This window comes from Oncorhynchus masou, chromosome 23 (assembly GCF_036934945.1).
Source record: "Oncorhynchus masou masou isolate Uvic2021 chromosome 23, UVic_Omas_1.1, whole genome shotgun sequence".
Taxonomy (NCBI): Eukaryota; Metazoa; Chordata; class Actinopteri; order Salmoniformes; family Salmonidae; genus Oncorhynchus; species Oncorhynchus masou.
The window spans coordinates 4,182,564-4,209,015 of NC_088234.1; the positions used below are offsets into that span (position 1 = coordinate 4,182,564).

General features: G+C 46.4%; 2 protein-coding genes and 1 pseudogene across 2 annotated transcripts in view; 2 read left to right on the forward strand and 1 right to left on the reverse strand.

Moving 5' to 3' along the window:
- LOC135510193 (GRB2-associated-binding protein 1-like) overlaps positions 1-26,452 on the forward strand; it is a 378,827-nt gene that overhangs the window by 96,469 nt on the left and 255,906 nt on the right. The gene's annotated exons all lie outside the window — the stretch shown is intronic.
- LOC135510190 (mothers against decapentaplegic homolog 1-like) lies at positions 7,848-25,640 on the reverse strand (annotated as a pseudogene).
- The window catches only part of LOC135511202 (OTU domain-containing protein 4-like), a 32,893-nt gene continuing 32,423 nt past the window's right edge, over positions 25,983-26,452 (forward strand). Inside the window, 1 exon segment of the mRNA XM_064932836.1 lies at positions 25,983-26,452. This exon segment is cut by the window's right edge and continues 68 nt beyond it. Coding sequence (XP_064788908.1) covers positions 26,374-26,452 — 79 coding nt within the window. The 5' untranslated portion in view covers positions 25,983-26,373.

The window sequence follows — 26,452 nt, forward strand, 5'->3', positions numbered from 1 at the left end:
AGGAGGGAAGTTCAATATGTAACTAGATGTAGTAGGCTAATGTTAACTAGCTGGCCTGAGAGGAGAAGTTCAATATGTAACTAGATGTGGTAGGCTAATGTTAACTAGCTGGCCTGAGAGGAGGAAGTTCAATATGTAACTAGATGTAGTAGGCTAATGTTAACTAGCTGGCCTGAGAGGAGGGAAGTTCAATATGTAACTAGATGTAGTAGGCTAATGTTAACTAGCTGGCCTGAGAGGAGGGAAGTTCAATATGTAACTAGATGTAGTAGGCTAATGTTAACTAGCTGGCCTGAGAGGAGGGAAGTTCAATATGTAACTAGATGTAGTAGGCTAATATTAACTAGCTGGCCTGAGAGGAGGGAAGTTCAATATCTAACTAGATGTAGTAGGCTAATGTTAACTAGCTGGCCTGAGAGGAGGGAAGTTCAATAACTAACTAGACGTAGAAGGCTAATGTTAACTAGCCGGCGTGGCGTATCGTTGACTATGAAAGGAAGTTACGCTAGCGAGTAAACATTTTTATCCAGGTAGGACAACAACAAACTAAAAGCGTGTACTGAATGACAGAGTCATAGACCGTCTAGAAAACATGAAAGAGGATGGCATTGGTGTTGGCCAACACGTTTTTCCTACTTGAGCACACACACACACACACACACACACACACACACACACACACACACACACACACACACACACACACACACACACACACACACACACACACACACACACACTCCTAATTGGCATAACCCTCACCTCTCCACCATGCTATAGCATATTTAGCTTATATTTATTGGACTAAATAGTTTCTGGTATCTTTTAGTTGTCACTGTATTAGACTAAGCAGAGGTGATTTGATGATGTTGAAAATATTGAAGACGAAATGGTCCTGGAATAGTGAAGACAGCTCCTGTTTTCTTTGCGACTTGCGGTACCTCTCTGCGTTTCTTAATCAATAGTTGTTTTAGTGGTCCGAAAATGTCAGAAACATGACCTTTCTTGACCTTGCTGTAGGTCTGTAACATGAAATATGTTTCGTGGACCAAATCGGACAGAGGTTGCTCTGGTTTTTGTGATGAAACAAAAAGATGAATTCATTCTGACACTGTGTCTTCTTATTGTCTCGGCCTCAGGACTACATATCATGGTGTCAAGAAACAGGAAATAACAGTTTGAGGGTGTCAAGACACAGGAACTAACAGGTTAGAGAGCAGACAACAATCATCACGTAGATTGCAATATGGCATTGGGGGGGGGGGGGGCTTGGCTTCTCCAGTGATTTTACCCTACTGATGTGAAATTAAATCAATTAATTAGGTCCTAATCTATGGATTTCACATGACTGGGAATACAGATATTCAACTGTTCATCACAGACACCTAAATAAAGGTAGGGGTGTGGATCAGAACACCAGTCAGTATCTGGTGTGGATCAGAACACCAGTCAGTATCTGGTGTGGATCAGAAACCCAGTCAGTATCTGGTGTGGATCAGAACACCAGTCAGTATCTGGTGTGGATCAGAAAACCAGTCAGTATCTGGTGTGGATCAGAACACCAGTCAGTATCTGGTGTGGATCAGAAACCAGTCTGTATCTGGTGCGGATCAGAACACCCAGTCAGTATCTGGTGTGGATCAGAACACCAGTCAGTATCTGGTGTGGATCAGAACACCAGTCAGTATCTGGTGTGGATCAGAAACCAGTCAGTATCTGGTGTGGATCAGAAACCAGTCAGTATCTGGTGTGGATCAGACAACCGGTCAGTATCTGGTGTGGATCAGACAACCGGTCAGTATCTGGTGTGGATCAGAACACCAGTCAGTATCTGGTGTGGATCAGAACACCAGTCAGTATCTGGTGTGGATCAGAACACCCAGTCAGTATCTGATGTGGATCAGAAACCCAGTCAGTATCTGGTGTGATCAGAAACCCAGTCAGTATCTGGTGTGGATCAGAACACCCAGTCAGTATCTGGTGTGGATCAGAACACCAGTCAGTATCTGGTGTGGATCAGAACACCCAGTCAGTATCTGGTGTGGATCAGAACACCAGTCAGTATCTGGTGTGGATCAGAAACCAGTCAGTATCTGGTGTGATCAGAAAACCAGTCAGTATCTGGTGTGGATCAGAAAACCAGTCAGTATCTGGTGTGGATCAGACAACCAGTCAGTATCTGGTGTGACCACCATTTGCCTCATACACCGCTACACATCTCCTTCACATAGAGTTGATCAGGCTGTTGATTGTGGCCTGTGGAATGTTGTCCCTCTCCTCTTCAATGGCTGTGTGAAGTTGCTGGATATTGGCGGGAACTGGAACACGCTGTCGTACACGTCGATCCAGAGCATCCCAAACATGCTCAACGGGTGACATGTCTGGTGAGGATGCAGGCCATGGAAGAACTGGGACATTTTCTGCATCCAGGAATTGTGTACAGATCCTTGTGACATGGGGCCGTGCATTATCATGCTGAAACATGAGGTAAACTGACCATAGTGTTTATCACTAGAGTAAACTGACCATAGTGTTTACCACTAGAGGAAACTGACCATAGTGTTTACCACTAGAGGAAACTGACCATAGTGTTTACCACTAGAGGAAACTGACCATAGTGTTTACCACTAGAGGAAACTGACCATAGTGTTTATCACTAGAGTAAACTGACCATAGTGTTTACCACTAGAGGAAACTGACCATAGTGTTTACCACTAGAGGAAACTGACCATAGTGTTTATCACTAGAGGAAACTGACCATAGTGTTTACCACTAGAGGAAACTGACCATAGTGTTTATCACTAGAGGAAACTGACCATAGTGTTTACCACTAGAGGAAACTGACCATAGTGTTTATCACTAGAGGAAACTGACCATAGTGTTTACCACTAGAGGAAACTGACCATAGTGTTTATCACTAGAGGAAACTGACCATAGTGTTTATCACTAGAGGAAACTGACCATAGTGTTTACCACTAGAGGAAACTGACCATAGTGTTTACCACTAGAGGAAACTGACCATAGTGTTTACCACTAGAGGAAACTGACCATAGTGTTTATCACTAGAGGAAACTGACCATAGTGTTTACCACTAGAGGAAACTGACCATAGTGTTTATCACTAGAGGAAACTGACCATAGTGTTTATCACTAGAGTAAACTGACCATAGTGTTTACCACTAGAGGAAACTGACCATAGTGTTTATCACTAGAGGAAACTGACCATAGTGTTTACCACTAGAGGAAACTGACCATAGTGTTTATCACTAGAGGAAACTGACCATAGTGTTTATCACTAGAGGAAACTGACCATAGTGTTTACCACTAGAGGAAACTGACCATAGTGTTTATCACTAGAGGAAACTGACCATAGTGTTTATCACTAGAGTAAACTGACCATAGTGTTTACCACTAGAGGAAACTGACCATAGTGTTTATCACTAGAGGAAACTGACCATAGTGTTTACCACTAGAGGAAACTGACCATAGTGTTTATCACTAGAGGAAACTGACCATAGTGTTTATCACTAGAGGAAACTGACCATAGTGTTTACCACTAGAGGAAACTGACCATAGTGTTTATCACTAGAGTAAACTGACCATAGTGTTTATCACTAGAGGAAACTGACCATAGTGTTTACCACTAGAGGAAACTGACCATAGTGTTTATCACTAGAGGAAACTGACCATAGTGTTTACCACTAGAGGAAACTGACCATAGTGTTTATCACTAGAGGAAACTGACCATAGTGTTTACCACTAGAGGAAACTGACCATAGTGTTTATCACTAGAGGAAACTGACCATAGTGTTTACCACTAGAGGAAACTGACCATAGTGTTTATCACTAGAGGAAACTGACCATAGTGTTTATCACTAGAGGAAACTGACCATAGTGTTTACCACTAGAGGAAACTGACCATAGTGTTTACCACTAGAGGAAACTGACCATAGTGTTTACCACTAGAGGAAACTGACCATAGTGTTTATCACTAGAGGAAACTGACCATAGTGTTTACCACTAGAGGAAACTGACCATAGTGTTTATCACTAGAGGAAACTGACCATAGTGTTTATCACTAGAGTAAACTGACCATAGTGTTTACCACTAGAGGAAACTGACCATAGTGTTTATCACTAGAGGAAACTGACCATAGTGTTTACCACTAGAGGAAACTGACCATAGTGTTTATCACTAGAGGAAACTGACCATAGTGTTTATCACTAGAGGAAACTGACCATAGTGTTTACCACTAGAGGAAACTGACCATAGTGTTTATCACTAGAGGAAACTGACCATAGTGTTTATCACTAGAGTAAACTGACCATAGTGTTTACCACTAGAGGAAACTGACCATAGTGTTTATCACTAGAGGAAACTGACCATAGTGTTTACCACTAGAGGAAACTGACCATAGTGTTTATCACTAGAGGAAACTGACCATAGTGTTTATCACTAGAGGAAACTGACCATAGTGTTTACCACTAGAGGAAACTGACCATAGTGTTTATCACTAGAGGAAACTGACCATAGTGTTTATCACTAGAGGAAACTGACCATAGTGTTTATCACTAGAGGAAACTGACCATAGTGTTTATCACTAGAGGAAACTGACCATAGTGTTTATCACTAGAGTAAACTCACCATATTGTTTATCACTACAGAGTAAACTGACCATAGTGTTTATCACTAGAGTAAACTGACCATAGTGTTTATCACTAGAGTAAACTGACCATAGTGTTTATCACTACAGAGTAAACTGACCATAGTGTTTATCACTAGAGTAAACTGACCATAGTGTTTATCACTACAGAGTAAACTGACCATAGTGTTTATCACCACACAGTAAACTGACCATAGTGTTTATCACTAGAGTAAACTGACCATAGTGTTTATCACTAGATTAAACTGACCATAGTGTTTATCACTAGAGTAAACTGACCATAGTGTTTATCACTAGAGTAAACTGACCATAGTGTTTATCACTAGAGTAAACTGACCATAGTGTTTATCACTAGATTAAACTGACCATAGTGTTTATCACTAGAGGAAACTGACCATAGTGTTTATCACCACACAGTAAACTGACCATAGTGTTTATCACTAGAGGAAACTGACCATAGTGTTTATCACTAGAGTAAACTGACCATAGTGTTTACCACTAGAGTAAACTGACCATAGTGTTTATCACTAGAGAGTAAACTGACCACAGTGTTTATCACTACAGAGTAAACTGACCATAGTGTTTATCACTACAGAGTAAACTGACCATAGTGTTTATCACTACAGAGTAAACTGACCATAGTGTTTATCACTACACAGTAAACTGACCATAGTGTTTATCACTACAGAGTAAACTGACCATAGTGTTTATCACTACAGAGTAAACTGACCATAGTGTTTATCACTAGAGTAAACTGACCATAGTGTTTATCACTAGAGTAAACTGACCATAGTGTTTATCACTAAAGAGTAAACTGACCATAGTGTTTATCACTAGAGTAAACTGACCATAGTGTTTATCACTAGAGTAAACAGACCATAGTGTTTATCACTACAGAGTAAACTGATCATAGTGTTTATCACTAAAGAGTAAACTGACCATAGTGTTTATCACTAGAGTAAACTGACCATAGTGTTTATCACTAAAGAGTAAACTGACCATAGTGTTTATCACTAGAGTAAACTGACCATAGTGTTTATCACTAGAGTAAACTGACCATAGTGTTTATCACTACAGAGTAAACTGACCATAGTGTTTATCACTACAGAGTAAACTGACCATAGTGTTTATCACTACAGAGTAAACTGACCATAGTGTTTATCACTACAGAGTAAACTGACCATAGTGTTTATCACTAGAGTAAACTGACCATAGTGTTTATCACTAGAGGAAACTGACCATAGTGTTTATCACTAGAGGAAACTGACCATAGTGTTTATGACTAGAGAGTAAACTGACCATTGTGTTTATCACTAGAGGAAACTGACCATAGTGTTTATCACTAGAGGAAACTGACCATAGTGTTTATGACTAGAGAGGAAACTGACCATAGTGTTTATCACTACAGAGTAAACTGACCATAGTGTTTATCACTAGAGTAAACTGACCATAGTGTTTATCACTAGAGAGTAAACTGACCAGTGTTTATCACTAGAGTAAACTGACCATAGTGTTTATCACTAGAGTAAACTGACCATAGTGTTTATCACTAGAGGAAACTGACCATAGTGTTTATCACTAGAGTAAACTGACCATAGTGTTTATCACTACACAGTAAACTGACCATAGTGTTTATCACTAGAGTAAACTGACCATAGTGTTTATCACTAGAGAGTAAACTGACCATAGTGTTTACCACTAGAGTAAACTGACCATAGTGTTTATCACTAGAGAGTAAACTGACCATAGTGTTTACCACTAGAGTAAACTGACCATAGTGTTTATCACTACAGAGTAAACTGACCACAGTGTTTATCACTACAGAGTAAACTGACCATAGTGTTTATCACTAGAGTAAACTGACCATAGTGTTTATCACTACAGAGTAAACTGACCATAGTGTTTATCACTAGAGTAAACTGACCATAGTGTTTATCACTACAGAGTAAACTGACCATAGTGTTTATCACTACACATTAAACTGACCATAGTGTTTATCACTAGAGTAAATTGACCATAGTGTTTATCACTAGAGTAAACTGACCATAGTGTTTATCACTACAGAGTAAACTGACCATAGTGTTTATCACTACAGAGTAAACTGACCATAGTGTTTATCACTAGAGTAAACTGACCATAGTGTTTATCACTAGAGTAAACTGACCATAGTGTTTATCACTACAGAGTAAACTGACCATAGTGTTTATCACTAGAGTAAACTGACCATAGTGTTTATCACTACAGAGTAAACTGACCATAGTGTTTATCACTAGAGTAAACTGACCATAGTGTTTATCACTAGAGTAAACTGACCATAGTGTTTATCACTACAGAGTAAACTGACCATAGTGTTTATCACTAGAGTAAACTGACCAGTGTTTATCACTACAGAGTAAACTGACCATAGTGTTTATCACTAAAGAGTAAACTGACCAGTGTTTATCACTACACAGTAAACTGACCATAGTGTTTATCACTAGAGTAAACTGACCATAGTGTTTATCACTAGAGTAAACTGACCATAGTGTTTATCACTACAGAGTAAACTGACCATAGTGTTTATCACTAGAGTAAACTGACCATAGTGTTTATCACTACAGAGTAAACTGACCATAGTGTTTATCACTACACAGTAAACTGACCATAGTGTTTATCACTAGAGTAAACTGACCATAGTGTTTATCACTACAGAGTAAACTGACCATAGTGTTTATCACTAGAGTAAACTGACCATAGTGTTTATCACTAGAGTAAACTGACCATAGTGTTTATCACTACAGAGTAAACTGACCATAGTGTTTATCACTAGAGTAAACTGACCAGTGTTTATCACTACAGAGTAAACTGACCATAGTGTTTATCACTAAAGAGTAAACTGACCAGTGTTTATCACTAGAGTAAACTGACCATAGTGTTTATCACTACAGAGTAAACTGACCATAGTGTTTATCACTAGAGTAAATTGACCATAGTGTTTATCACTAGAGTAAACTGACCATAGTGTTTATCACTAGAGTAAACTGACCATAGTGTTTATCACTACAGAGTAAACTGACCATAGTGTTTATCACTAGAGTAAACTGACCATAGTGTTTATCACTACAGAGTAAACTGACCATAGCGTTTATCACTACAGAGTAAACTGACCATAGTGTTTATCACTACAATGTAAACTCCAAACCACATCCAATAAGAAATGCTCGCTTTTATTTAAACTTTAAAAATAAAACTACAGGTGTTTATGGAACAGACAGCACATCACATCTGTTTGTAATGGTCAGGGTCTAAAGTAGTGTACTATGTAGGGAATAGGGTGCCCTACAGGCCCTGATCTAAAGTGGTGTACTATGTAGGGAATAGGGTGCCCTATAGCCCAGGTTCTAAAGTAGTGTACTATGTAGGGAATAGGGTGCCCTACAGGCCCTGATCTAAAGTGGTGTACTATGTAGGGAATAGGGTGCCCTATAGCCCAGGTTCTAAAGTAGTGTACTATGTAGGGAATAGGGTGCCCTACAGGCCCTGATCTAAAGTAGTGTACTATGTAGGGAATAGGGTGCCCTATAGGCCCTGATCTAAAGTGGTGTACTATGTAGGGAATAGGGTGCCCTATAGGTCAGGGTCTAAAGTAGTGTACTATGTAGGGAATAGGGTGCCCTATAGGCCAGGATCTAAAGTGGTGTACTATGTAGGGAATAGGGTGCCCTATAGCCCAGGGTCTAAAGTAGTGTACTATGTAGGGAATAGGGTGCCCTATAGCCCAGGGTCTAAAGTAGTGTACTATGTAGGGAATAGGGTGCCCTATAGGCCAGGATCTAAAGTAGTGTACTATGTAGGGAATAGGGGGCCATTTGGGATATACATTGACTAGTAGTCGTCGCTGACGAATAAAAACATTCAGATACATCATAATACATCAAAAATATCAAAGTTTCACCTTCTAATATGGCCCCCTATCTCCTAACATCGTGCCCTACCCTGGTCTAAGACACTGTATTAGGGAATATGTAGGGAATAGGGTGCTCCATAGGCCCTGGTCTAAAGTAGTGTACTATGTAGGGAATAGGGTGCTCTATAGGCCAGGGTCTAAAGTAGTGTACTATGTAGGGAATAGGGTGCCCTATAGGTCTGTTTAAAAACAATATACTACTTATAGTTTTATCTAGAACATGTACTTCACAACTAACCTCATTTGTTCTGATCACTTTACATGTTTTAATTGGGATCCAAGTCATTTGCCTGATGACATGCGAGTGAACTCGGAGTCTCATTTCATACAAGCGCATTTTCGTCCCGTGTTCCCTCTCCTCGACGCCTCTTGATTACCCTTTGACCTTTTACAAAAGGAGGCGAGAGGATGTAGGAGTTGAGCAAATCCAATTAAGAAAAGATTCCACAATTGTCCTGGCTGGCCAGGCAGTGCTAGCCGATCACAGGTGATGTCTCGGCCCTGATTGGGGCTAGGCAGTGCTAGCCGATCACAGATGATGTCTCGGCCCTGATTGAGGCCAGGCAGAGCTAGCCGATCACAGATGTCTCGGTCCCGATTGAGGCCAGGCAGTGCTAGCCGATCACAGATGTCTCGGTCCCGATTGAGGCCAGATAGTCCCTCAGTCCTGATTGTCCAGCTTGGTCATGGTAAATTAAATGGCCCATGTGACATTGTTACATACAAGGATATACCATGAAATATCAGATTATTCACTAACTTTTCAAGGTAGTTTTTATGTGGTCCTGTAAAAAAAAGACCGGTAGCCTTCACTGTGTAGCTTGTTGTTATGTTGGCCAATCAAAGAGGCTCAATGTGACGCAAGCGGAGTGAGTTCACTAATGCAAGATGGAATAACATATGGGAACTCAAAGCTAGCAAAAATGGGGTTGGGAGTAACCAATAGGAGGGCTGTTTTCTCATCTGAATGGGGTTGGGAGTAACCAATAGGAGGGCTGTTTTCTCATCTGAATGGGGTTGGGAGTAACCAATAGGAGGGCTGATGTTTTCTCATCTGAATGGGGTTGGGAGTAACCAATAGGAGGGCTGTTTTCTCATCTGAATGGGGTTGGGAGTAACCAATAGGAGGGCTGTTTTCTCATCTGAATGGGGTTGGGAGTAACCAATAGGAGGGCTGTTTTCTCATCTGAATGGGGTTGGGAGTAACCAATAGGAGGGCTGTTTTCTCATCTGAATGGGGTTGGGAGTAACCAATAGGAGGGATGTTTTCTCATCTGAATGGGGTTGGGAGTAACCAATAGGAGTGCTGATGTTTTCTCATCTGAATGGGGTTGGGGAGAAATTGCAGCATGTGGCCTCAATTAGCCTAGCTATTCATAGCTGATTCTCTGGGCTACTCCAGTCAAGACAGATATTGTAATATGGGATGATGAATAACGTTGTGTTGTGTTTTCTCTCTCTCTCAGCAGATAAAAAAATACAAAAAAAGTTAAAAAATAACATTTGATCATGTGGCGTCGAGAGGCTGTGTGTGTGTTAGGACACGGAGGAGATGGGGTTGTGGGGAGAGCCCATCTGTGTGAGGACTTTGTCCAGCCACTGTAGAGGGCCGTGCAGGTGCACCTCTATCCAGCAGGGGGTGCTGGTCACGTCCTGGCGGTGGTACTCTGCACCCCAACCCTGGGGGAGGAAGAGGAACACACACGATTAGAGGGTACACTGCACAACACAACTGAAAACTTGCAGGATTGAGCATTCGGAGACAGCAAGACTAGAGAATGGGATGAGCTCGTCGACCACCTGTTAACCCCTGACCCTTCAAATCTAATTGTATTTGTCACGTGCCGAAAAACAACGGGTAGAGACCCATCCGTGAAATGCTTATGAGCCCTTGACAACGATGCAGAGTTGAATAATATACAATACACAAGAATAGAGTTATATACAGGAAGTACCAGAACAATGTGGAACTACAGTTGAAGTAGGAAGTTTACATACACCTCTAGCCAAATACATTTAAACTCAGTTTTTCACAATTCCTGACATTTAATCATAGTAAACATTCCCTGTCCTAGGTCAGTTGGGATCACCACTTTATTTTAAGAATGTGAAATGTCAGAATAATAGTAGAGAGAATGATTTATTTCAGCTTTTCTTTCTTTCATCACATTCCCAGTGGGTCAGAAGTTTACGTACACTCAATTAGTATTTGGTAGCATTGCCTTTACATTGTTTAACTTGGGTCAAACATTTCGGTTAACTTTCTGATGGCCACTCCAATACCTTGACGTCCTTAAGCCATTTTGCCACAACTTTGGAAGTATGCTTGGGGTCATTGTCCATTTGGAAGACCCATTTGTAAACCAGCTTTAACTTCCTGACAGATGTGGATATACTGAAGCAACATCTCAACACATCATTTTCCTGCCTCTTAATGCCATCTACTTTGTGAAGTGCACCAGTCCCTCCTGCAGCAAAGCACACCCACAACATGATGCTGCCACCCCCATGCTTCACGGTTGGGATGGTGTTCTTCGGCTTGCAATCCTCCCCTTTTTCCTCCAAACATAACGATGGTCATTATGGCCAAACAGTTCTATTATCAGACCAGAGGACATTTCTCCAAAAGTACGATCGTTGTCTTCATGTGCAGTTGCAAACTGTAGTCTGGCTTTTTTATGGCGGTTTTGGAGCAGTGGCTTCTTCCTTGCTGAGCGGCCTTTCAGGTTATGTTGATATAGGACTCGTTTTACTGTGGATATAGATACTTTTGTACCTGTTTCCTCCAGGATCTTCACAAGGTCCTTTGCTGTTCTGGGATTGATTTGCACTTTTCACACCAAAGTACGTTCATCTCGAGGAGACAGAATGTGTCTACTTCCTGAGCTTGACTTGTGTCATGTACAAACTAGATGTCCTGTCCAACTTGCCAAAACTATAGTTTGTTAACAAGAAATTTGTGGAGAAGTTGAAAAACAAGTTAACCCCTCCCCTGACCCATGTTTACCTCGACGAAGCTCATGCGTACAGTACACATTGCCCACCTGTAACCCTTGACCCCTCCCCTGACCCCGTGTTTACCTCGACGAAGCTCATGCGTACAGTACACATTGCCCACCTGTAACCCTTGACCCCTCCCCTGACCCCGTGTTTACCTCGACGAAGCTCATGCGTACAGTACACATTGGCCACCTGTAACCCTTGACCCCTCCCCTGACCCCGTGTTTACCTCGACGAAGCTCATGCGTACAGTACACATTGCCCACCTGTAACCCTTGACCCCTCCCCTGACCCCGTGTTTACCTCGACGAAGCTCATGCGTATGGTACACATTGCCCACCTGTAACCCTTGACCCCTCCCCTGACCCCGTGTTTACCTTGACGAAGCTCATGCGTATGGTACACATTGCCCACCTGTAACCCTTGACCCCTCCCCTGACCCCGTGTTTACCTTGACGAAGCTCATGCGTATGGTACACATTGCCCACCTGTAACCCTTGACCCCTCCCCTGACCCCGTGTTTACCTTGACGAAGCTCATGCGTATGGTACACATTGCCCACCTGTAACCCTTGACCCCTCCCTGACCCCGTGTTTACCTTGACGAAGCTCATGCGTATGGTACACATTGCCCACCTGTAACCCTTGACCCCTCCCCTGACCCCGTGTTTACCTTGACGAAGCTCATGCGTATGGTACACATTGTCCACCTGTAACCCTTGACCCCTCCCCTGACCCCGTGTTTACCTTGACGAAGCTCATGCGTATGGTACACATTGCCCACCTGTAACCCTTGACCCCTCCCCTGACCCCGTGTTTACCTTGACGAAGCTCATGCGTATGGTACACATCTTGGTGAGCTCGTAAACAGCCTCAAAGCCGTGGTTCACTGACTGGGCCAGTAGCTGGGCAAATTCCTGGTGAAGAAGAGCATAACTTTACATTCCAATTGTACAAGGTAGAAACGTGTCTTCTGCCTTATACTATATAAAGTATACATACAGTACCAGTCAAAAGTTAGGACACCTACTCATTCAAGGGTTTTTCTTCATTTTTTACTATGTTCTACATTGTAGAATAATAGTGAAGACATCAAAACTATGAAATAACACCTATGGAATAATTTAGTAACCAAAAACTATTTGAGATTCTTCAAAGTAGCCACCCTTTGCCTTGATGACAGCTTTGCACACTCTTGGCCTTCTCTCAACCAGCTTCATGAGGTAGTCAAAAGAAAAGGAAAGATTTTATTTGTTTTACACTTTTGTTTTGGTTACTACATGATTCCATATGTTTTATTTCATAGTTTTGATGTCTTCACTACTAATCTACAATGTAGAAAATAGTTTTAAAAAATGAAGAAAAACCTCTGGAACCCCTGGAATGTTCTAAAACTATTGACCAGTGGGGTTAATAATTATATTATATTCTCCTCTGAAAGACAGAGAGGTATAAATGGAACCTTCCGGTCGTTGTGTGTGTGTGTGTGACCTGTCTACCTACCTGGTTGTTAAAGATCTTCAGACTGCAGCCACTAGGGATCTTACACACCGTGGTGGGGTGGAAACCGTGATGATAGTTACAGTTACGACTCTGAACGAAGATACTGGTGTCACTCAGACACTCTGCATACACCTCACCTCCTACGTAGTAGAGGTGGACACCTGGGGAGGAGGAGGAGGAGGTTAGGACTCTGAACAGAGATACTGGTGTCACTCAGACACCTCACCTCCTACGTAGTAGAGGTGGACACCTGGGGAGGAGGAGGAGGAGGTTAGGACTCTGAACAGAGATACTGGTGTCACTCAGACACCTCACCTCCTACGTAGTAGAGGTGGACACCTGGGGAGGAGGAGGAGGAGGTTAGGACTCTGAACAGAGATACTGGTGTCACTCAGACACCTCACCTCCTACGTAGTAGAGGTGGACACCTGGGGGAGGAGGAGGAGGTTAGGACTCCGAACAGAGATACTGGTTTCACTCAGACACCTCACCTCCTACGTAGTAGAGGTGGACACCTGGGGAGAGGAGGAGGAGGTTAGGACTCCGAACAGAGATACTGGTGTCACTCAGACACCTCACCTCCTACGTAGTAGAGGTGGACACCTGGGGAGGAGGAGGAGGAGGTTAGGACTCTGAACAGAGATACTGGTGTCACTCAGACACCTCACCCCCTACGTAGTAGAGGTGGACACCTGGGGAGGAGGAGGAGGAGGTTAGGACTCTGAACAGAGATACTGGTGTCACTCAGACACCTCACCTCCTACGTAGTAGAGGTGGACACCTGGGGAGAGGAGGAGGAGGTTAGGACTCTGAACAGAGATACTGGTGTCACTCAGACACCTCACCTCCTACGTAGTAGAGGTGGACACCTGGGGAGGAGGAGGAGGAGGTTAGGACTCTGAACAGAGATACTGGTGTCACTCAGACACCTCACCTCCTACGTAGTAGAGGTGGACACCTGGGGAGGAGGAGGAGGTTAGGACTCTGAACAGAGATACTGGTGTCACTCAGACACCTCACCTCCTACGTAGTAGAGGTGGACACCTGGGGAGGAGGAGGAGGAGGTTAGGACTCTGAACAGAGATACTGGTGTCACTCAGACACCTCACCTCCTACGTAGTAGAGGTGGACACCTGGGGAGAGGAGGAAGAGGTTAGGACTCTGAACAGAGATACTGGTGTCACTCAGACACCTCACCTCCTACGTAGTAGAGGTGGACACCTGGGGAGGAGGAGGAGGTTAGGACTCTGAACGAAGATACTGGTTTCACTCAGACACCTCACCTCCTACGTAGTAGAGGTGGACACCTGGGGAGGAGGAGGAGGAGGAGGTTAGGACTCTGAACGAAGATACTGGTTTCACTCAGACACCTCACCCCCTACGTAGTAGAGGTGGACACCTGGGGAGAGGAGGAGGAGGTTAGGACTCTGAACAGAGATACTGGTGTCACTCAGACACCTCACCCCCTACGTAGTAGAGGTGGACACCTGGGGAGGAGGAGGAGGTGAGGACTCTGAACAGAGATACTGGTGTCACTCAGACACCTCACCCCTACGTAGTAGAGGTGGACACCTGGGGAGAGGAGGAGGAGGTTAGGACTCTGAACAGAGATACTAAATGTCTCCTATGACCGAACACAGCCTTTGGACATCCGAACAACAATCACCAACTTTGATTTTGATGAAAATGTCTACTTCAATGAGATGATGGTTTGGGGTCCAGCATGGTGGTGGTAGTGTGATGGTTTGGGGTCCAGCGTGGTGGTGGTAGTGTGATGGTTTGGGGTCCAGCGTGGCGGTGGTAGTGTGATGGTTTGGGGTCCAGCGTGGCGGTGGTAGTGTGATGGTTTGGGGTCCAGCGTGGCGGTGGTAGTGTGATGGTTTGGGGTCCAGCGTGGCGGTGGTAGTGTGATGGTTTGGGGTCCAGCGTGGCGGTGGTAGTGTGATGGTTTGGGGTCCAGCGTGGCGGTGGTAGTGTGATGGTTTGGGGTCCAGCGTGGCGGTGGTAGTGTGATGGTTTGGGGTCAGCGTGGTGGTGGTAGTGTGATGGTTTGGGGTCAGCGTGGTGGTGGTAGTGTGATGGTTTGGGGTCCAGCATGGTGGTGGTAGTGTGATGGTTTGGGGTCCAGCATGGTGGTGGTAGTGTGATGGTTTGGGGTCCAGCATGGCGGTGGTAGTGTGATGGTTTGGGGTCAGCGTGGTGGTGTGATGGTTTGGGGTCCAGCGTGGCGGTGGTATTGTGATGGTTTGGGGTCCAGCGTGGTGGTGGTAGTGTGATGGTTTGGGGTCAGCATGGCGGTGGTAGTGTGATGGTTTGGGGTCAGCATGGTGGTGGTAGTGTGATGGTTTGGGGTCAGCATGGCGGTGGTATTGTGATGGTTTGGGGTCCAGCGTGGCGGTGGTAGTGTGATGGTTTGGGGTCCAGCGTGGCGGTGGTAGTGTGATGGTTTGGGGTCCAGCGTGGCGGTGGTAGTGTGATGGTTTGGGGTCCAGCGTGGCGGTGGTAGTGTGATGGTTTGGGGTCAGCGTGGCGGTGGTAGTGTGATGGTTTGGGGTCCAGCGTGGCGGTGGTAGTGTGATGGTTTGGGGTCCAGCGTGGCGGTGGTAGTGTGATGGTTTGGGGTCCAGCGTGGCGGTGGTAGTGTGATGGTTTGGGGTCCAGCGTGGCGGTGGTAGTGTGATGGTTTGGGGTCCAGCGTGGCGGTGGTAGTGTGATGGTTTGGGGTCCAGCGTGGCGGTGGTAGTGTGATGGTTTGGGGTCCAGCGTGGCGGTGGTAGTGTGATGGTTTGGGGTCCAGCGTGGCGGTGGTAGTGTGATGGTTTGGGGTCCAGCGTGGCGGTGGTAGTGTGATGGTTTGGGGCCAGCGTGGTGGTGGTAGTGTGATGGTTTGGGGTCAGCGTGGTGGTGGTAGTGTGATGGTTTGGGGTCCAGCGTGGTGGTGGTAGTGTGATGGTTTGGGGTCAGCGTGGTGGTGGTAGTGTGATGGTTTGGGGTCCAGCATGGCGGTGGTAGTGTGATGGTTTGGGGTCCAGCATGGCAGTGGTAGTGTGATGGTTTGGGGTCCAACATGGCGGTGGTAGTGTGATGGTTTGGGGTCAGCGTGGTGGTGGTAGTGTGATGGTTTGGGGTCAGCGTGGTGGTGGTAGTGTGATGGTTTGGGGTCCAGCATGGTGGTGGTAGTGTGATGGTTTGGGGTCCAGCGTGGTGGTGGTAGTGTGATGGTTTGGGGTCAGCGTGGTGGTTTGGGGTCAGCGTGGTGGTAGTGTGATGGTTTGGGGTCAGCATGGTGGTGGTAGTGTGATGGTTTGGGGTCAGCATGGTGGTGGTAGTGTGATGGTTTGGGGTCAGCGTGGTGGTTTGGGGTCAGCGTGGTGGTGGTAGTGTGATGGTTTGGGGTCAGCATGGTGGTGGTAGTGAGATGGTTTGGGGTCAGCATGGTGGTGGTAGTGAGATGGTTTGGGGTCAGCGTGGTGGTGGTAGTGAGATGGTTTGGGGTCAGCGTGGTGGTGGTAGTGAGATGGTTTGGGGTCAGCGTGGTGGTGGTAGTGAGATGGTTTGGGGTCAGCGTGGTGGTGGTAGTGTGATGGTTTAGGGATGCTTTGCTGCCTCAGGACCTGGACGACTTGCCTTAATAGAAGCCTTAGTCAAAGTCCAGACCTAAACCCAATTGAGATGTTGTGGCAGAGCTTGACAGTGTGTCAAACTTCCTCCACAGAGACGTGAGAGACTGGTCCACAACTACAGGAAGTGGTTGGTTGGTCCACAACTACAGGAAGTGGTTGGTTGGTCCACAACTACAGGAAGTGGTTGGTTGGTCCACAACTACAGGAAGTGGTTGGTTGGTCCACAACTACAGAATGTGGTTGGTTGGTCCACAACTACAGGAAGTGGTTGGTTGGTCCACAACTACAGGAAGTGGTTGGTTGGTCCACAACTACAGGAAGTGGTTGGTTGGTCCACAACTACAGGAAGTGGTTGGTTGGTCCACAACTACAGGACGTGTTTGGTTGGAGTCATTGCTGCTACAGTAAACTCCTCCACAGAGACGTGAGAGACTGATCCACAACTACAGGAAGTGTTTGGTTGGTCAACAACTACAGGAAGTGGTTGGTTGGAGTCATTGCTGCTACAGTAAACTCCTCCACAGAGATGTGAGAGACTGATCCACAACTACAGGAAGTGTTTGGTTGGTCAACAACTACAGGAAGTGGTTGGTTGGAGTCATTGAGGCTAAAGGAGAACCAGAGATTCAGTGTAAAGGGGGAAATGACTTTTTCACACAGGGGAATTGGGTTTTGCATAACTTTGTTCATTAAATAAAGTATCCATTTTCTTTTTTGTTATTTGTAAAGTCAAGTTCCCTTGATCTAATATTAGGTTTTGGTTGAAGATCTGATAACATTTTGTATCAAAAATATTCAGAAATAGAAACAAATCTGAAAGTGGGGGAAATACCTTTTACACCCCTGAGTCAATACGTGTTAGAAAGCTATTACAGCTGAGTCTTTCTGGGTAAGTCTCTAAGAGCTGTGAGTCTTTCTGGGTCAGTCTCTAAGAGCTGTGAGTCTTCCTGGGCCAGTCTCTAAGAGCTGTGAGTCTTCCTGGGCCAGTCTCTAAGAGCTGTGAGTCTTCCTGGGTCAGTCTCTAAGAGCTGTGAGTCTTCCTGGGTAAGTCTAAGAGCTGTGAGTCTTTCTGGGTCAGTCTCTAAGAGCTGTGAGTCTTTCTGGGTCAGTCTCTAAGAGCTGTGAGTCTTTCTGGGTCAGTCTCTAAGAGCTGTGAGTCTTTCTGGGTCAGTCTCTAAGAGCTGTGAGTCTTTCTGGGTCAGTCTCTAAGAGCTGTGAGTCTTTCTGGGTCAGTCTCTAAGAGCTGTGAGTCTTTCTGGGTCAGTCTCTAAGAGCTGTGAGTCTTTCTGGGTCAGTCTCTAAGAGCTGTGAGTCTTTCTGGGTCAGTCTCTAAGAGCTGTGAGTCTTTCTGGGTCAGTCTCTAAGAGCTGTGAGTCTTTCTGGGTCAGTCTCTAAGAGCTGTGAGTCTTTCTGGGTCAGTCTCTAAGAGCTGTGAGTCTTTCTGGGTCAGTCTCAAACAGCTTTGTACACCTGGATTGTGCAATATTTGCCCATTATTCTTTTCAAAAACTCTTGTCAAAATGGTTGTTGATCGTTGCTAGACAACCATTTTCAAATCTTGCCATAGATTTTCAAGCAGATTTATGTCAGAGCTGTAACTCAGTTACTCAGGAACATTCCATGTCGCCTTGGTATGCAACTCTAGTATATATTTGGCTTTATGTTTTAGGTTACTGTCCTGCTGAAAGGTGAATTCATCTCCCAGTGTCTGGTGGAAAGCAGACTGAACCAGGTTTTCCTCTAGGATTTAGCCTGGAGGAAAATAACAAAATGGAGCCTCGACCTCAAACCCATCGAACACCTTTAGGATGAATTGGGACGCCGACTGCGAGCCAGAGGCCTAATCACCCCCAACGTCAGTGCCTGACCTCACTAATGCTCTTGGCCCCCCCGCAGCAACGTTCCAACATCTAGTGGGTCTTCCCTGTTGCCATAGCCACAGTCTCACCAATATTTCTAAAGCTAAACTCTCGAGTCTCACCTTTGCCGATGTGCCTGCGTGTGTTCTCTATGGTCGAGTTGCGGTTGACGTTAGACAGCAGGCCGAGGCAGAAGCGGTTGCGGTTATTGGACGGGTCGGTGAAGCCGTCGACCAGAACACTGGAGTCTGACGCCAGGTACGCCTCACCCACGCGGTTATTCAGCTCATAGTACACTATAGAACACCAGTGTTTTGGTTCCTCGTAGGCTACTGGCTGAACATCTAGAGAGAGAGACAGAGACAGAGAGGAGGTTATTCAGAGACATCTAGAGAGAGAGAGGAGGAAGGAGAGAGAGGGAGAAAGAAGAGAGGGATAGAGAGAGAGAAGAGAGGCAGGAAGAGCGGATATTACTGTCTATGGGCGTTTCTGTGGTTACCTGGCCTGTTGTTGGTATCCAGGCCGGTTGGCATGGCGAGGAGGTTGGTTTCCATTGGCTGGGAGCAGTCCTGAATCAGATAATCATCTGGAGGCATGTAGGCTGGGGGCGGGGTGTCAGCTGTGTTACAACACACCATTTATTAGTCAACACAACAACCTACGGTATAGAAAACTAATTGAACACCGGGAGGAAAGAGAGGGAGGAGAGAGAGGGAGGAGAGAGAGGGAGGAAAGAGAGGGGAAAGAGAGGAGGGGGAGGAAGAGGGGGAGGAAGAGAGGAAGGAGAGGGGAGGAAAGAGAGGAAGGAGGAGAGGGAGGAAGAGAGGGGAGGAAAGAGAGGAAGGAGGGGGAGGAAAGAGAGGAGAGGGGGAGGAAAGAGAGGAGAGAGGGGGGGAGGAAGGGAGAAAAGAAGAGAGAGATGGAGAAAAGAGAGGAGAGAGGGGGAGGAAAGAGAGGAGAGAGAGAGAGAGGGAGAAAAGAGAGGAGAGCAGGAGGAAAGAGAGGGAGGAAAGAAGAGGAGAGAGCGGGAGGAAAGAAAGGAGAAAAGGAGAGAGGGGGAGGAAAGAGAGGGCTCCAGAGGTGAGCCAGCTCGGGACCAGTCTTACCCGGGACATGGAAGGGGCTGTCTGGGTCGGAGCTAAGTGGGGAGTGGGGGAACGCAGAGATACTGCTGGACCCACTGCCGGGCGAACTGGGGAAGCTGTTGCCAGGGGAACAAGGGAACGCCAACCCTCCGTTGCCGCCCCCGCCTGGAGGGAAGGATTCTGGGAAAGTGGCGTTGTGGGGCATGAGAGGCTCGTTCTGGTCGATGGCGCCATGGTAACGGGGCTGCGTCCCGGTCTCGGTGTGAGGTCACTGTTCCTAGGGACCAGGACAGGGGCCAGCACTGAGGAGGGGGAGAGAGAGGGGAGGTTGTCAGTCCCTTATCAATAAGGCAAGCTGGCTCTATTTCCATACAGCTAAAACCTTGTAGAGGTCCATTTCAGATAGTATACTTGTTATTATAAACTGGGCTGTTCGAGCCCTGAATGCTGATTGGCTGAAAGTGGTGGTATATCAGACCATATATCACGGGGTATGACAAAAACATTTATTTTTACTGCTCTAATTATGTTGGTCACTAATTTATAATAGCAATAAGGCACCTCGGGGGTTTGTGGTATGTGGCCAATATACCACGGCTAAGGGTTGTATCCAGGCACTCTGAGTTGCATCGTGGGTAAGAACAGCCCTTAGCCGTGGTACATTGTGTATACACAAAAGTATGTGGACACCGCTTCAAATTAGTGGCTTTGGCTATTTCAGCCACACCCGTTGCTGACATGCAATCTCCATAGACAAACATTGGCAGTAGAATGGCCTTACTGAAGAGCTCAGTGACTTTCAACGTGGCAACGTCTTAGGATGCCACCTTTACAACAAATCAGTTTGTCAAATTTCTGCCCTGCTCGAGCTGACCCCGGTCAACTATAAGTGCTGTTATTGTGAAGTGGAAATGTCTAGGAGCAACAACGGCTCAGCCAAGAAGTGGTAGGCCACAGAAGCTCACAGAACGGGACCGCTGAGTGCTGAAGCTTATAAATATCGTCTGTCCTCGGTTGCAACTCTCACTACCGAGTTCCCAACTGCCTCTGGAAGCAACGTCAGCACAAGAACTGTTTGTCTGGAGCTTCGTGAAATGGGTTTCCGTGGCCGAGCAGCCGCACACAAGCCTAAGATCACCATGCGCAATGCCAAACGTTGGCTGGAGTGGTGTAAAGCTCATCGCCATTGAACTCTGGAGCAGTTCTCTGGAGTGATCAATCACACTTCACCATCTGGCAGTCCGGCGGACTAATCTGGGTGTGGGGGATGCCAGGAGAACACTACCTGCCCCAAATGCATAGTGGCAACTGTAAAGTTTGGTGGAGGAGGAACCGTTATAGTTGGCACTTTTCATTGGGGCAGGTAGCGTTCTCCTGGAATCCGCTGGGTCCCTTTCCTGTTTCAGCATTGACACTTTTGTCAATTTAGTGGCCATTTACCCCCTCCTGCCTTACACCACCACACCCCCTCCTGCCTTACACCACCACACCCCCTCCTGCCTTACACCACCACACCCCCTCCTGCCTTACACCACCACACCCCCTCCTGCCTTACACCACCACACCCCCTCCTGCCTTACACCACCACACCCCCTCCTGCCTTACACCACCACACCCCCTCCTGCCTTACACCACCACACCCCCTCCTGCCTTACACCACCACACCCCCTCCTGCCTTACACCACCACACCCCCTCCTGCCTTACACCACCACACCCCCTCCTGCCTTACACCACCACACCCCCTCCTGCCTTACACCACCACACCCCCTCCTGGGGGTCAGTGTAACCTCACTAGGGGGTCAGTGTAACCTCACTAGGGGGTCAGTGTATACTCACTAGGGGGTCAGTGTATACTCACTAGGGGACAGTGTAAACTCACTAGGGGACAGTGTATACTCACTAGGGGACAGTGTATACTCACTAAGGGGACAGTGTATACTCACTAAGGGGACAGTGTATACTCACTAGGGGGCAGTGTATACTCACTAGGGGACAGTGTAAACTCACTAGGGGACAGTGTATACTCACTAGGGGGCAGTGTATATTCACTAGGGGGCAGTGTATATTCACTAGGGGGCAGTGTATATTCACTAGGGGGCAGTGTATACTCACTAGGGGTCAGTGTATACTCACTAGGGGGTCAGTGTATACTCACTAGGGGGTCAGTGTATACTCACTAGGGAGTCAGTGTATACTCACTAGGGAGTCAGTGTATACTCACTAGGGAGTCAGTGTATACTCACTAGGGAGTCAGTGTATACTCACTAGGGAGTCAGTGTATACTCACTAGGGGGTCAGTGTATACTCACTAGGGAGTCAGTGTATACTCACTAGGGGTCAGTGTATACTCACTAGGGGGTCAGTGTATACTCACTAGGGGGTCAGTGTATACTCACTAGGGAGTCAGTGTATACTCACTAGGGAGTCAGTGTATACTCACTAGGGAGTCAGTGTATACTCACTAGGGAGTCAGTGTATACTCACTAGGGAGTCAGTGTATACTCACTAGGGAGTCAGTGTATACTCACTAGGGAGTCAGTGTTTACTCACTAGGGAGTCAGTGTATACTCACTAGGGAGTCAGTGTATACTCACTAGGACTGTCCACTCTCTTATAGTGGTAGGGGTTGATACAGACATCTTTGTGTTTGGCTGTGAAGGGGAATTGGCAGCACTCCAAGGCCTTGAGTTCATGATGAGACTGTAGGTCGGGCCATCTCCACACTCTGCAGTAGATGACGTGGGGGAGACCTTTACGATGGGACACCTGGAGACGACCGTCCAACGACCGAGGGATGGTCACACACTTACCTGGTGAGAGAGGGGAGAGGATTTAGACACACACACACACACACACACACACACACACACACACACACATTCCCCCCACTAGACCACTCACTGGGCTGTCCGGGACAGCTGAGAGCCATCTCCAGCTCCTCCATCGTCCCCTTCCTCTTCTTCAGTTTCTTCACTAGGGCGTCCACTGCCTTCTCCGCCCACTTCTCCTCCTCATCCCCCTGTTTCCATCCCAGCAGCCTCTTCACCGCCGGGCTGGTGAAGGAGAATAGCGACGTCACGTTCATCTTGATGACGACGTAGGGAAGGACGGGGTCCTCTGGGAGAATATCCTCAGTGCAGTACACTCACACACGGGGACGGCGCTCTCTCACACACGGGGACGGTGCTCTCTCACACACGGGGACGGCGCTCTCTCACACACGGGGACGGCGCTCTCTCACACACGGGGACGGTGCTCTCTCACACACGGGGACGGCGCTCTCTCACACACGGGGACGGCGCTCTCTCACACACGGGGACGGTGCTCTCTCACACACGGGTACTCAGTATCTCTCTCTCAGTCACATACAGATACACACTAAGTAGTGTGGAGAGGATCACACTTTGTGTTGTTGTGCCCTAGCTAGCCTCTGGCCTGTAGAGTGTTACTGCATGGAGGGATCGAGGTTGGCCAGTTGTGTTGTTGTGTTGGGCAGTCGTAGGACCAGATCACGCTGTCACGCCTTACAGCACACCTGAGAGAGAGAGACAGACAGCACACCTGAGAGAGAGAGACAGACAGCACACCTGAGAGAGAGAGAGAGAGACAGCGCACCTGAGAGAGAAACAGGCAGCGCACCAGAGAGAGAGAGACAGGCAGCGCACCAGAGAGAGACAGGCAGTGCACCAGAGAGAGAGACAGGCAGTGCACCAGAGAGAGAGAGAGAGACAGGCAGCGCACCAGAGAGAGAGAGAGACAGGCAGCGCACCAGAGAGAGAGAGACAGGCAGCACACCAGAGAGAGAGAGAGAGAGACAGCCAGCGCACCAGAGAGAGAGAGAGACAGGCAACGCACCAGAGAGAGAGAGAGAGAGAGACAGGCAGCACACCAGAGAGAGAGAGAGAGAGAGAGAGAGACAGGCAGCACAGCTGAGAGCGAGAGAGAGACAAGCAGCACAGCTGAGAGAGAGAGAGCGAGAGAGACAGGCAGCACAGCTGAGAGAGAGAGAGACAGGCAGCACAGCTGAGAGAGAGAGACAGGCAGCACAGCTGAGAGAGAGACAGGCAGCACAGCTGAGAGAGAGAGAGAGAGACAGGCAGCACAGCTGAGAGAGAGAGAGAGAGACAGGCAGCACAGCTGAGCTGAGAGAGAGAGACAGGCAGCACAGCTGAGAGAGAGAGAGAGAGACAGGCAGCACAGCTGAGAGAGAGAGAGAGACAGGCAGCACAGCTGAGAGAGAGAGAGAGAGACAGGCAGCACAGCTGAGAGAGAGAGAGAGAGAGAGACAGGCAGCACAGCTGAGAGAGAGAGAGAGAGACAGGCAGCACAGCTGAGAGAGAGAGAGAGAGAGAGACAGGCAGCACAGCTGAGAGAGAGAGAGAGAGACAGGCAGCACAGCTGAGAGAGAGAGAGAGAGACAGGCAGCACAGCTGAGAGAGAGAGAGACAGGCAGCACAGCTGAGAGAGAGAGAGACAGGCAGCACAGCTGAGAGAGAGAGACAGGCAGCACAGCTGAGAGAGAGAGAGACAGGCAGCACAGCTGAGAGAGAGAGACAGGCAGCACAGCTGAGAGAGAGAGACAGGCAGCACAGCTGAGAGAGAGAGAGACAGGCAGCACAGCTGAGAGAGAGAGACAGGCAGCACAGCTGAGAGAGAGAGAGACAGGCAGCACAGCTGAGAGAGAGAGAGACAGGCAGCACAGCTGAGAGAGAGAGAGACAGGCAGCACACTTGAGAGAGAGAGACAGGCAGCACACCTGAGAGCACAGCAGCTTAACTCTCAAACGAACCCGAGATCTGAAAGAATCGGCTCGCTGTAAACTATCCTTCTCCTTTCACTGTCTGGCCTGCCTGATGCTCCGTCCTACACCACTACCGCATAAGATACAACGCATTTCCCTGCTTCTATCTGCAGGATAGAGAGCTGAAGAAAAACATCAATGTGTCCAGGCACGGACGGCCATGGCGCGGTTTAATTGGGAGATGGAGATGTGGAGGGTCAGGAGAGAAAGAGTTATGTTGAAACAGCAACCCTGCCTTTGCCTCCCACCCTCGGGCCACTCTCCTATCCCGCCTTGTGCAGAACGACGCTACATTGTTTATGACTGACCAGGAGACAGGCCTGTAGCTTGCCCGGTCTGAGAGCACTTTCAACCGACCTGGGCTTCAGACAGAGACGGCCTGTCAGTCACTCCAGTGGCGGTACATGTGATTCAATCAAATGTATTTTGATGTGATCATTGCGACAAGGAGAAATCATAAAGACAACAAAAATCCGTTTCTAACTACATCCGACTGTTATTTCTACAGGGAGAGAAAACGGGGTCTTAAAAATAATAACGTTCATCGTTTAACCGATTCTAAATGGATAAACTATTAACTTAACTTAAAAAACGGTTTATGATAAGATAGGCCTACATGCTTTGGGGATAAGTCTTGTCTGAATGAGAACGACAATAGAGCGAAAAGTTGGACGAGTCTGGAATCGTAAAATAAACTCTTACTCTAGTTTGAGCTTCGAACAAACGATTTAAACAAACAATTTCGTCGGAAAAACATAGGACTGTTGTTTATTTTGTATTTAAAATTATAGGAAGCATTTACATTACCGTGTTTTAAACAGACGTTAGTTTTGTTTTAAAGCGCTCCAGAACAACACCGGACTCCTCGCCTCCCGCTTGCCGGACTCTGGCGTCACATTAGGGCAGAACCACTGGCAAAACGCCCTCCCTGGGACAGCACGGCGTCGGAGGAGGGGCAAACCAAATTAGAAACCAAGACACGACATATACATTACATATAAGGTTATATTATTGGGTTATCGTGTAAGGTTTTCCATTCTCTCTCACATCTACAAAAAATATATATTTGTATAATCTATAAATAATAACATATAAGCATAATATTATTAAAAAAAACATGTAAAAAATTAATATATATATAACCAAAGGATAGTTTCCACCGATCTCATCTGGTAACAACTCCTATTGAGAATGTGTCAAATGGAGGAAGATAAAAAAAATATATATTTATATATATATATTTATATTATTAATGAAGTAGTTTGCTAGTATTGAGAGATAATTCACCATCAAATCACAAACAACCTTACAAATCAAAAATTTATTTTATGTTTCTAGAACTTTTAATTTTTAATTTTATTTTATTACTTTCGTTACAGTTTGTTTGGGAAAAGAGAAGAGAATCTGCGTGGGGGCAAGTTGGTTAATGTAGTTCTCTTGGCACTCTGCCCCTGCGCACAGGAAGGGCGTGTTGCCTACAACTCCCAGCGGCCAGTCGAGTTACCAAACTTCACTGAGAGTGAAACAGCGAGGAGACAACCGTGGACTAAAACGAGAAGCTATTTGTTTCGTTATTGTTGGTGAATACACGTTAGCTATGTCATCTATGTAATTGTACACGATAGCGAGTTAATATAACACACGGTATATTTAGTATTTAATTGACAGTCTAGAAAAAATAATAATAATGAGACTATAAAGGAATGTTTTGGTGAAAACGAAAGCTTGCCGCTTCCACCGAAACAAAACAGCAGTCATTATATATACTGTTTCCTGGTATTCATTACACAGCCTGAATGGAAAACGTTTTATATTGTTAGTTAACCAGAAAGCTAACTAACTCTTAGTGTCTCTAGTGAGACTATCAAGACTCAACAGCATCGATAAACCAACTATGGACGGATGTCAACCAAACATGCGGCAAAATAACAACGAAAAAAGTGTAGAAAAATGTATGGACGAATACCTGAAAT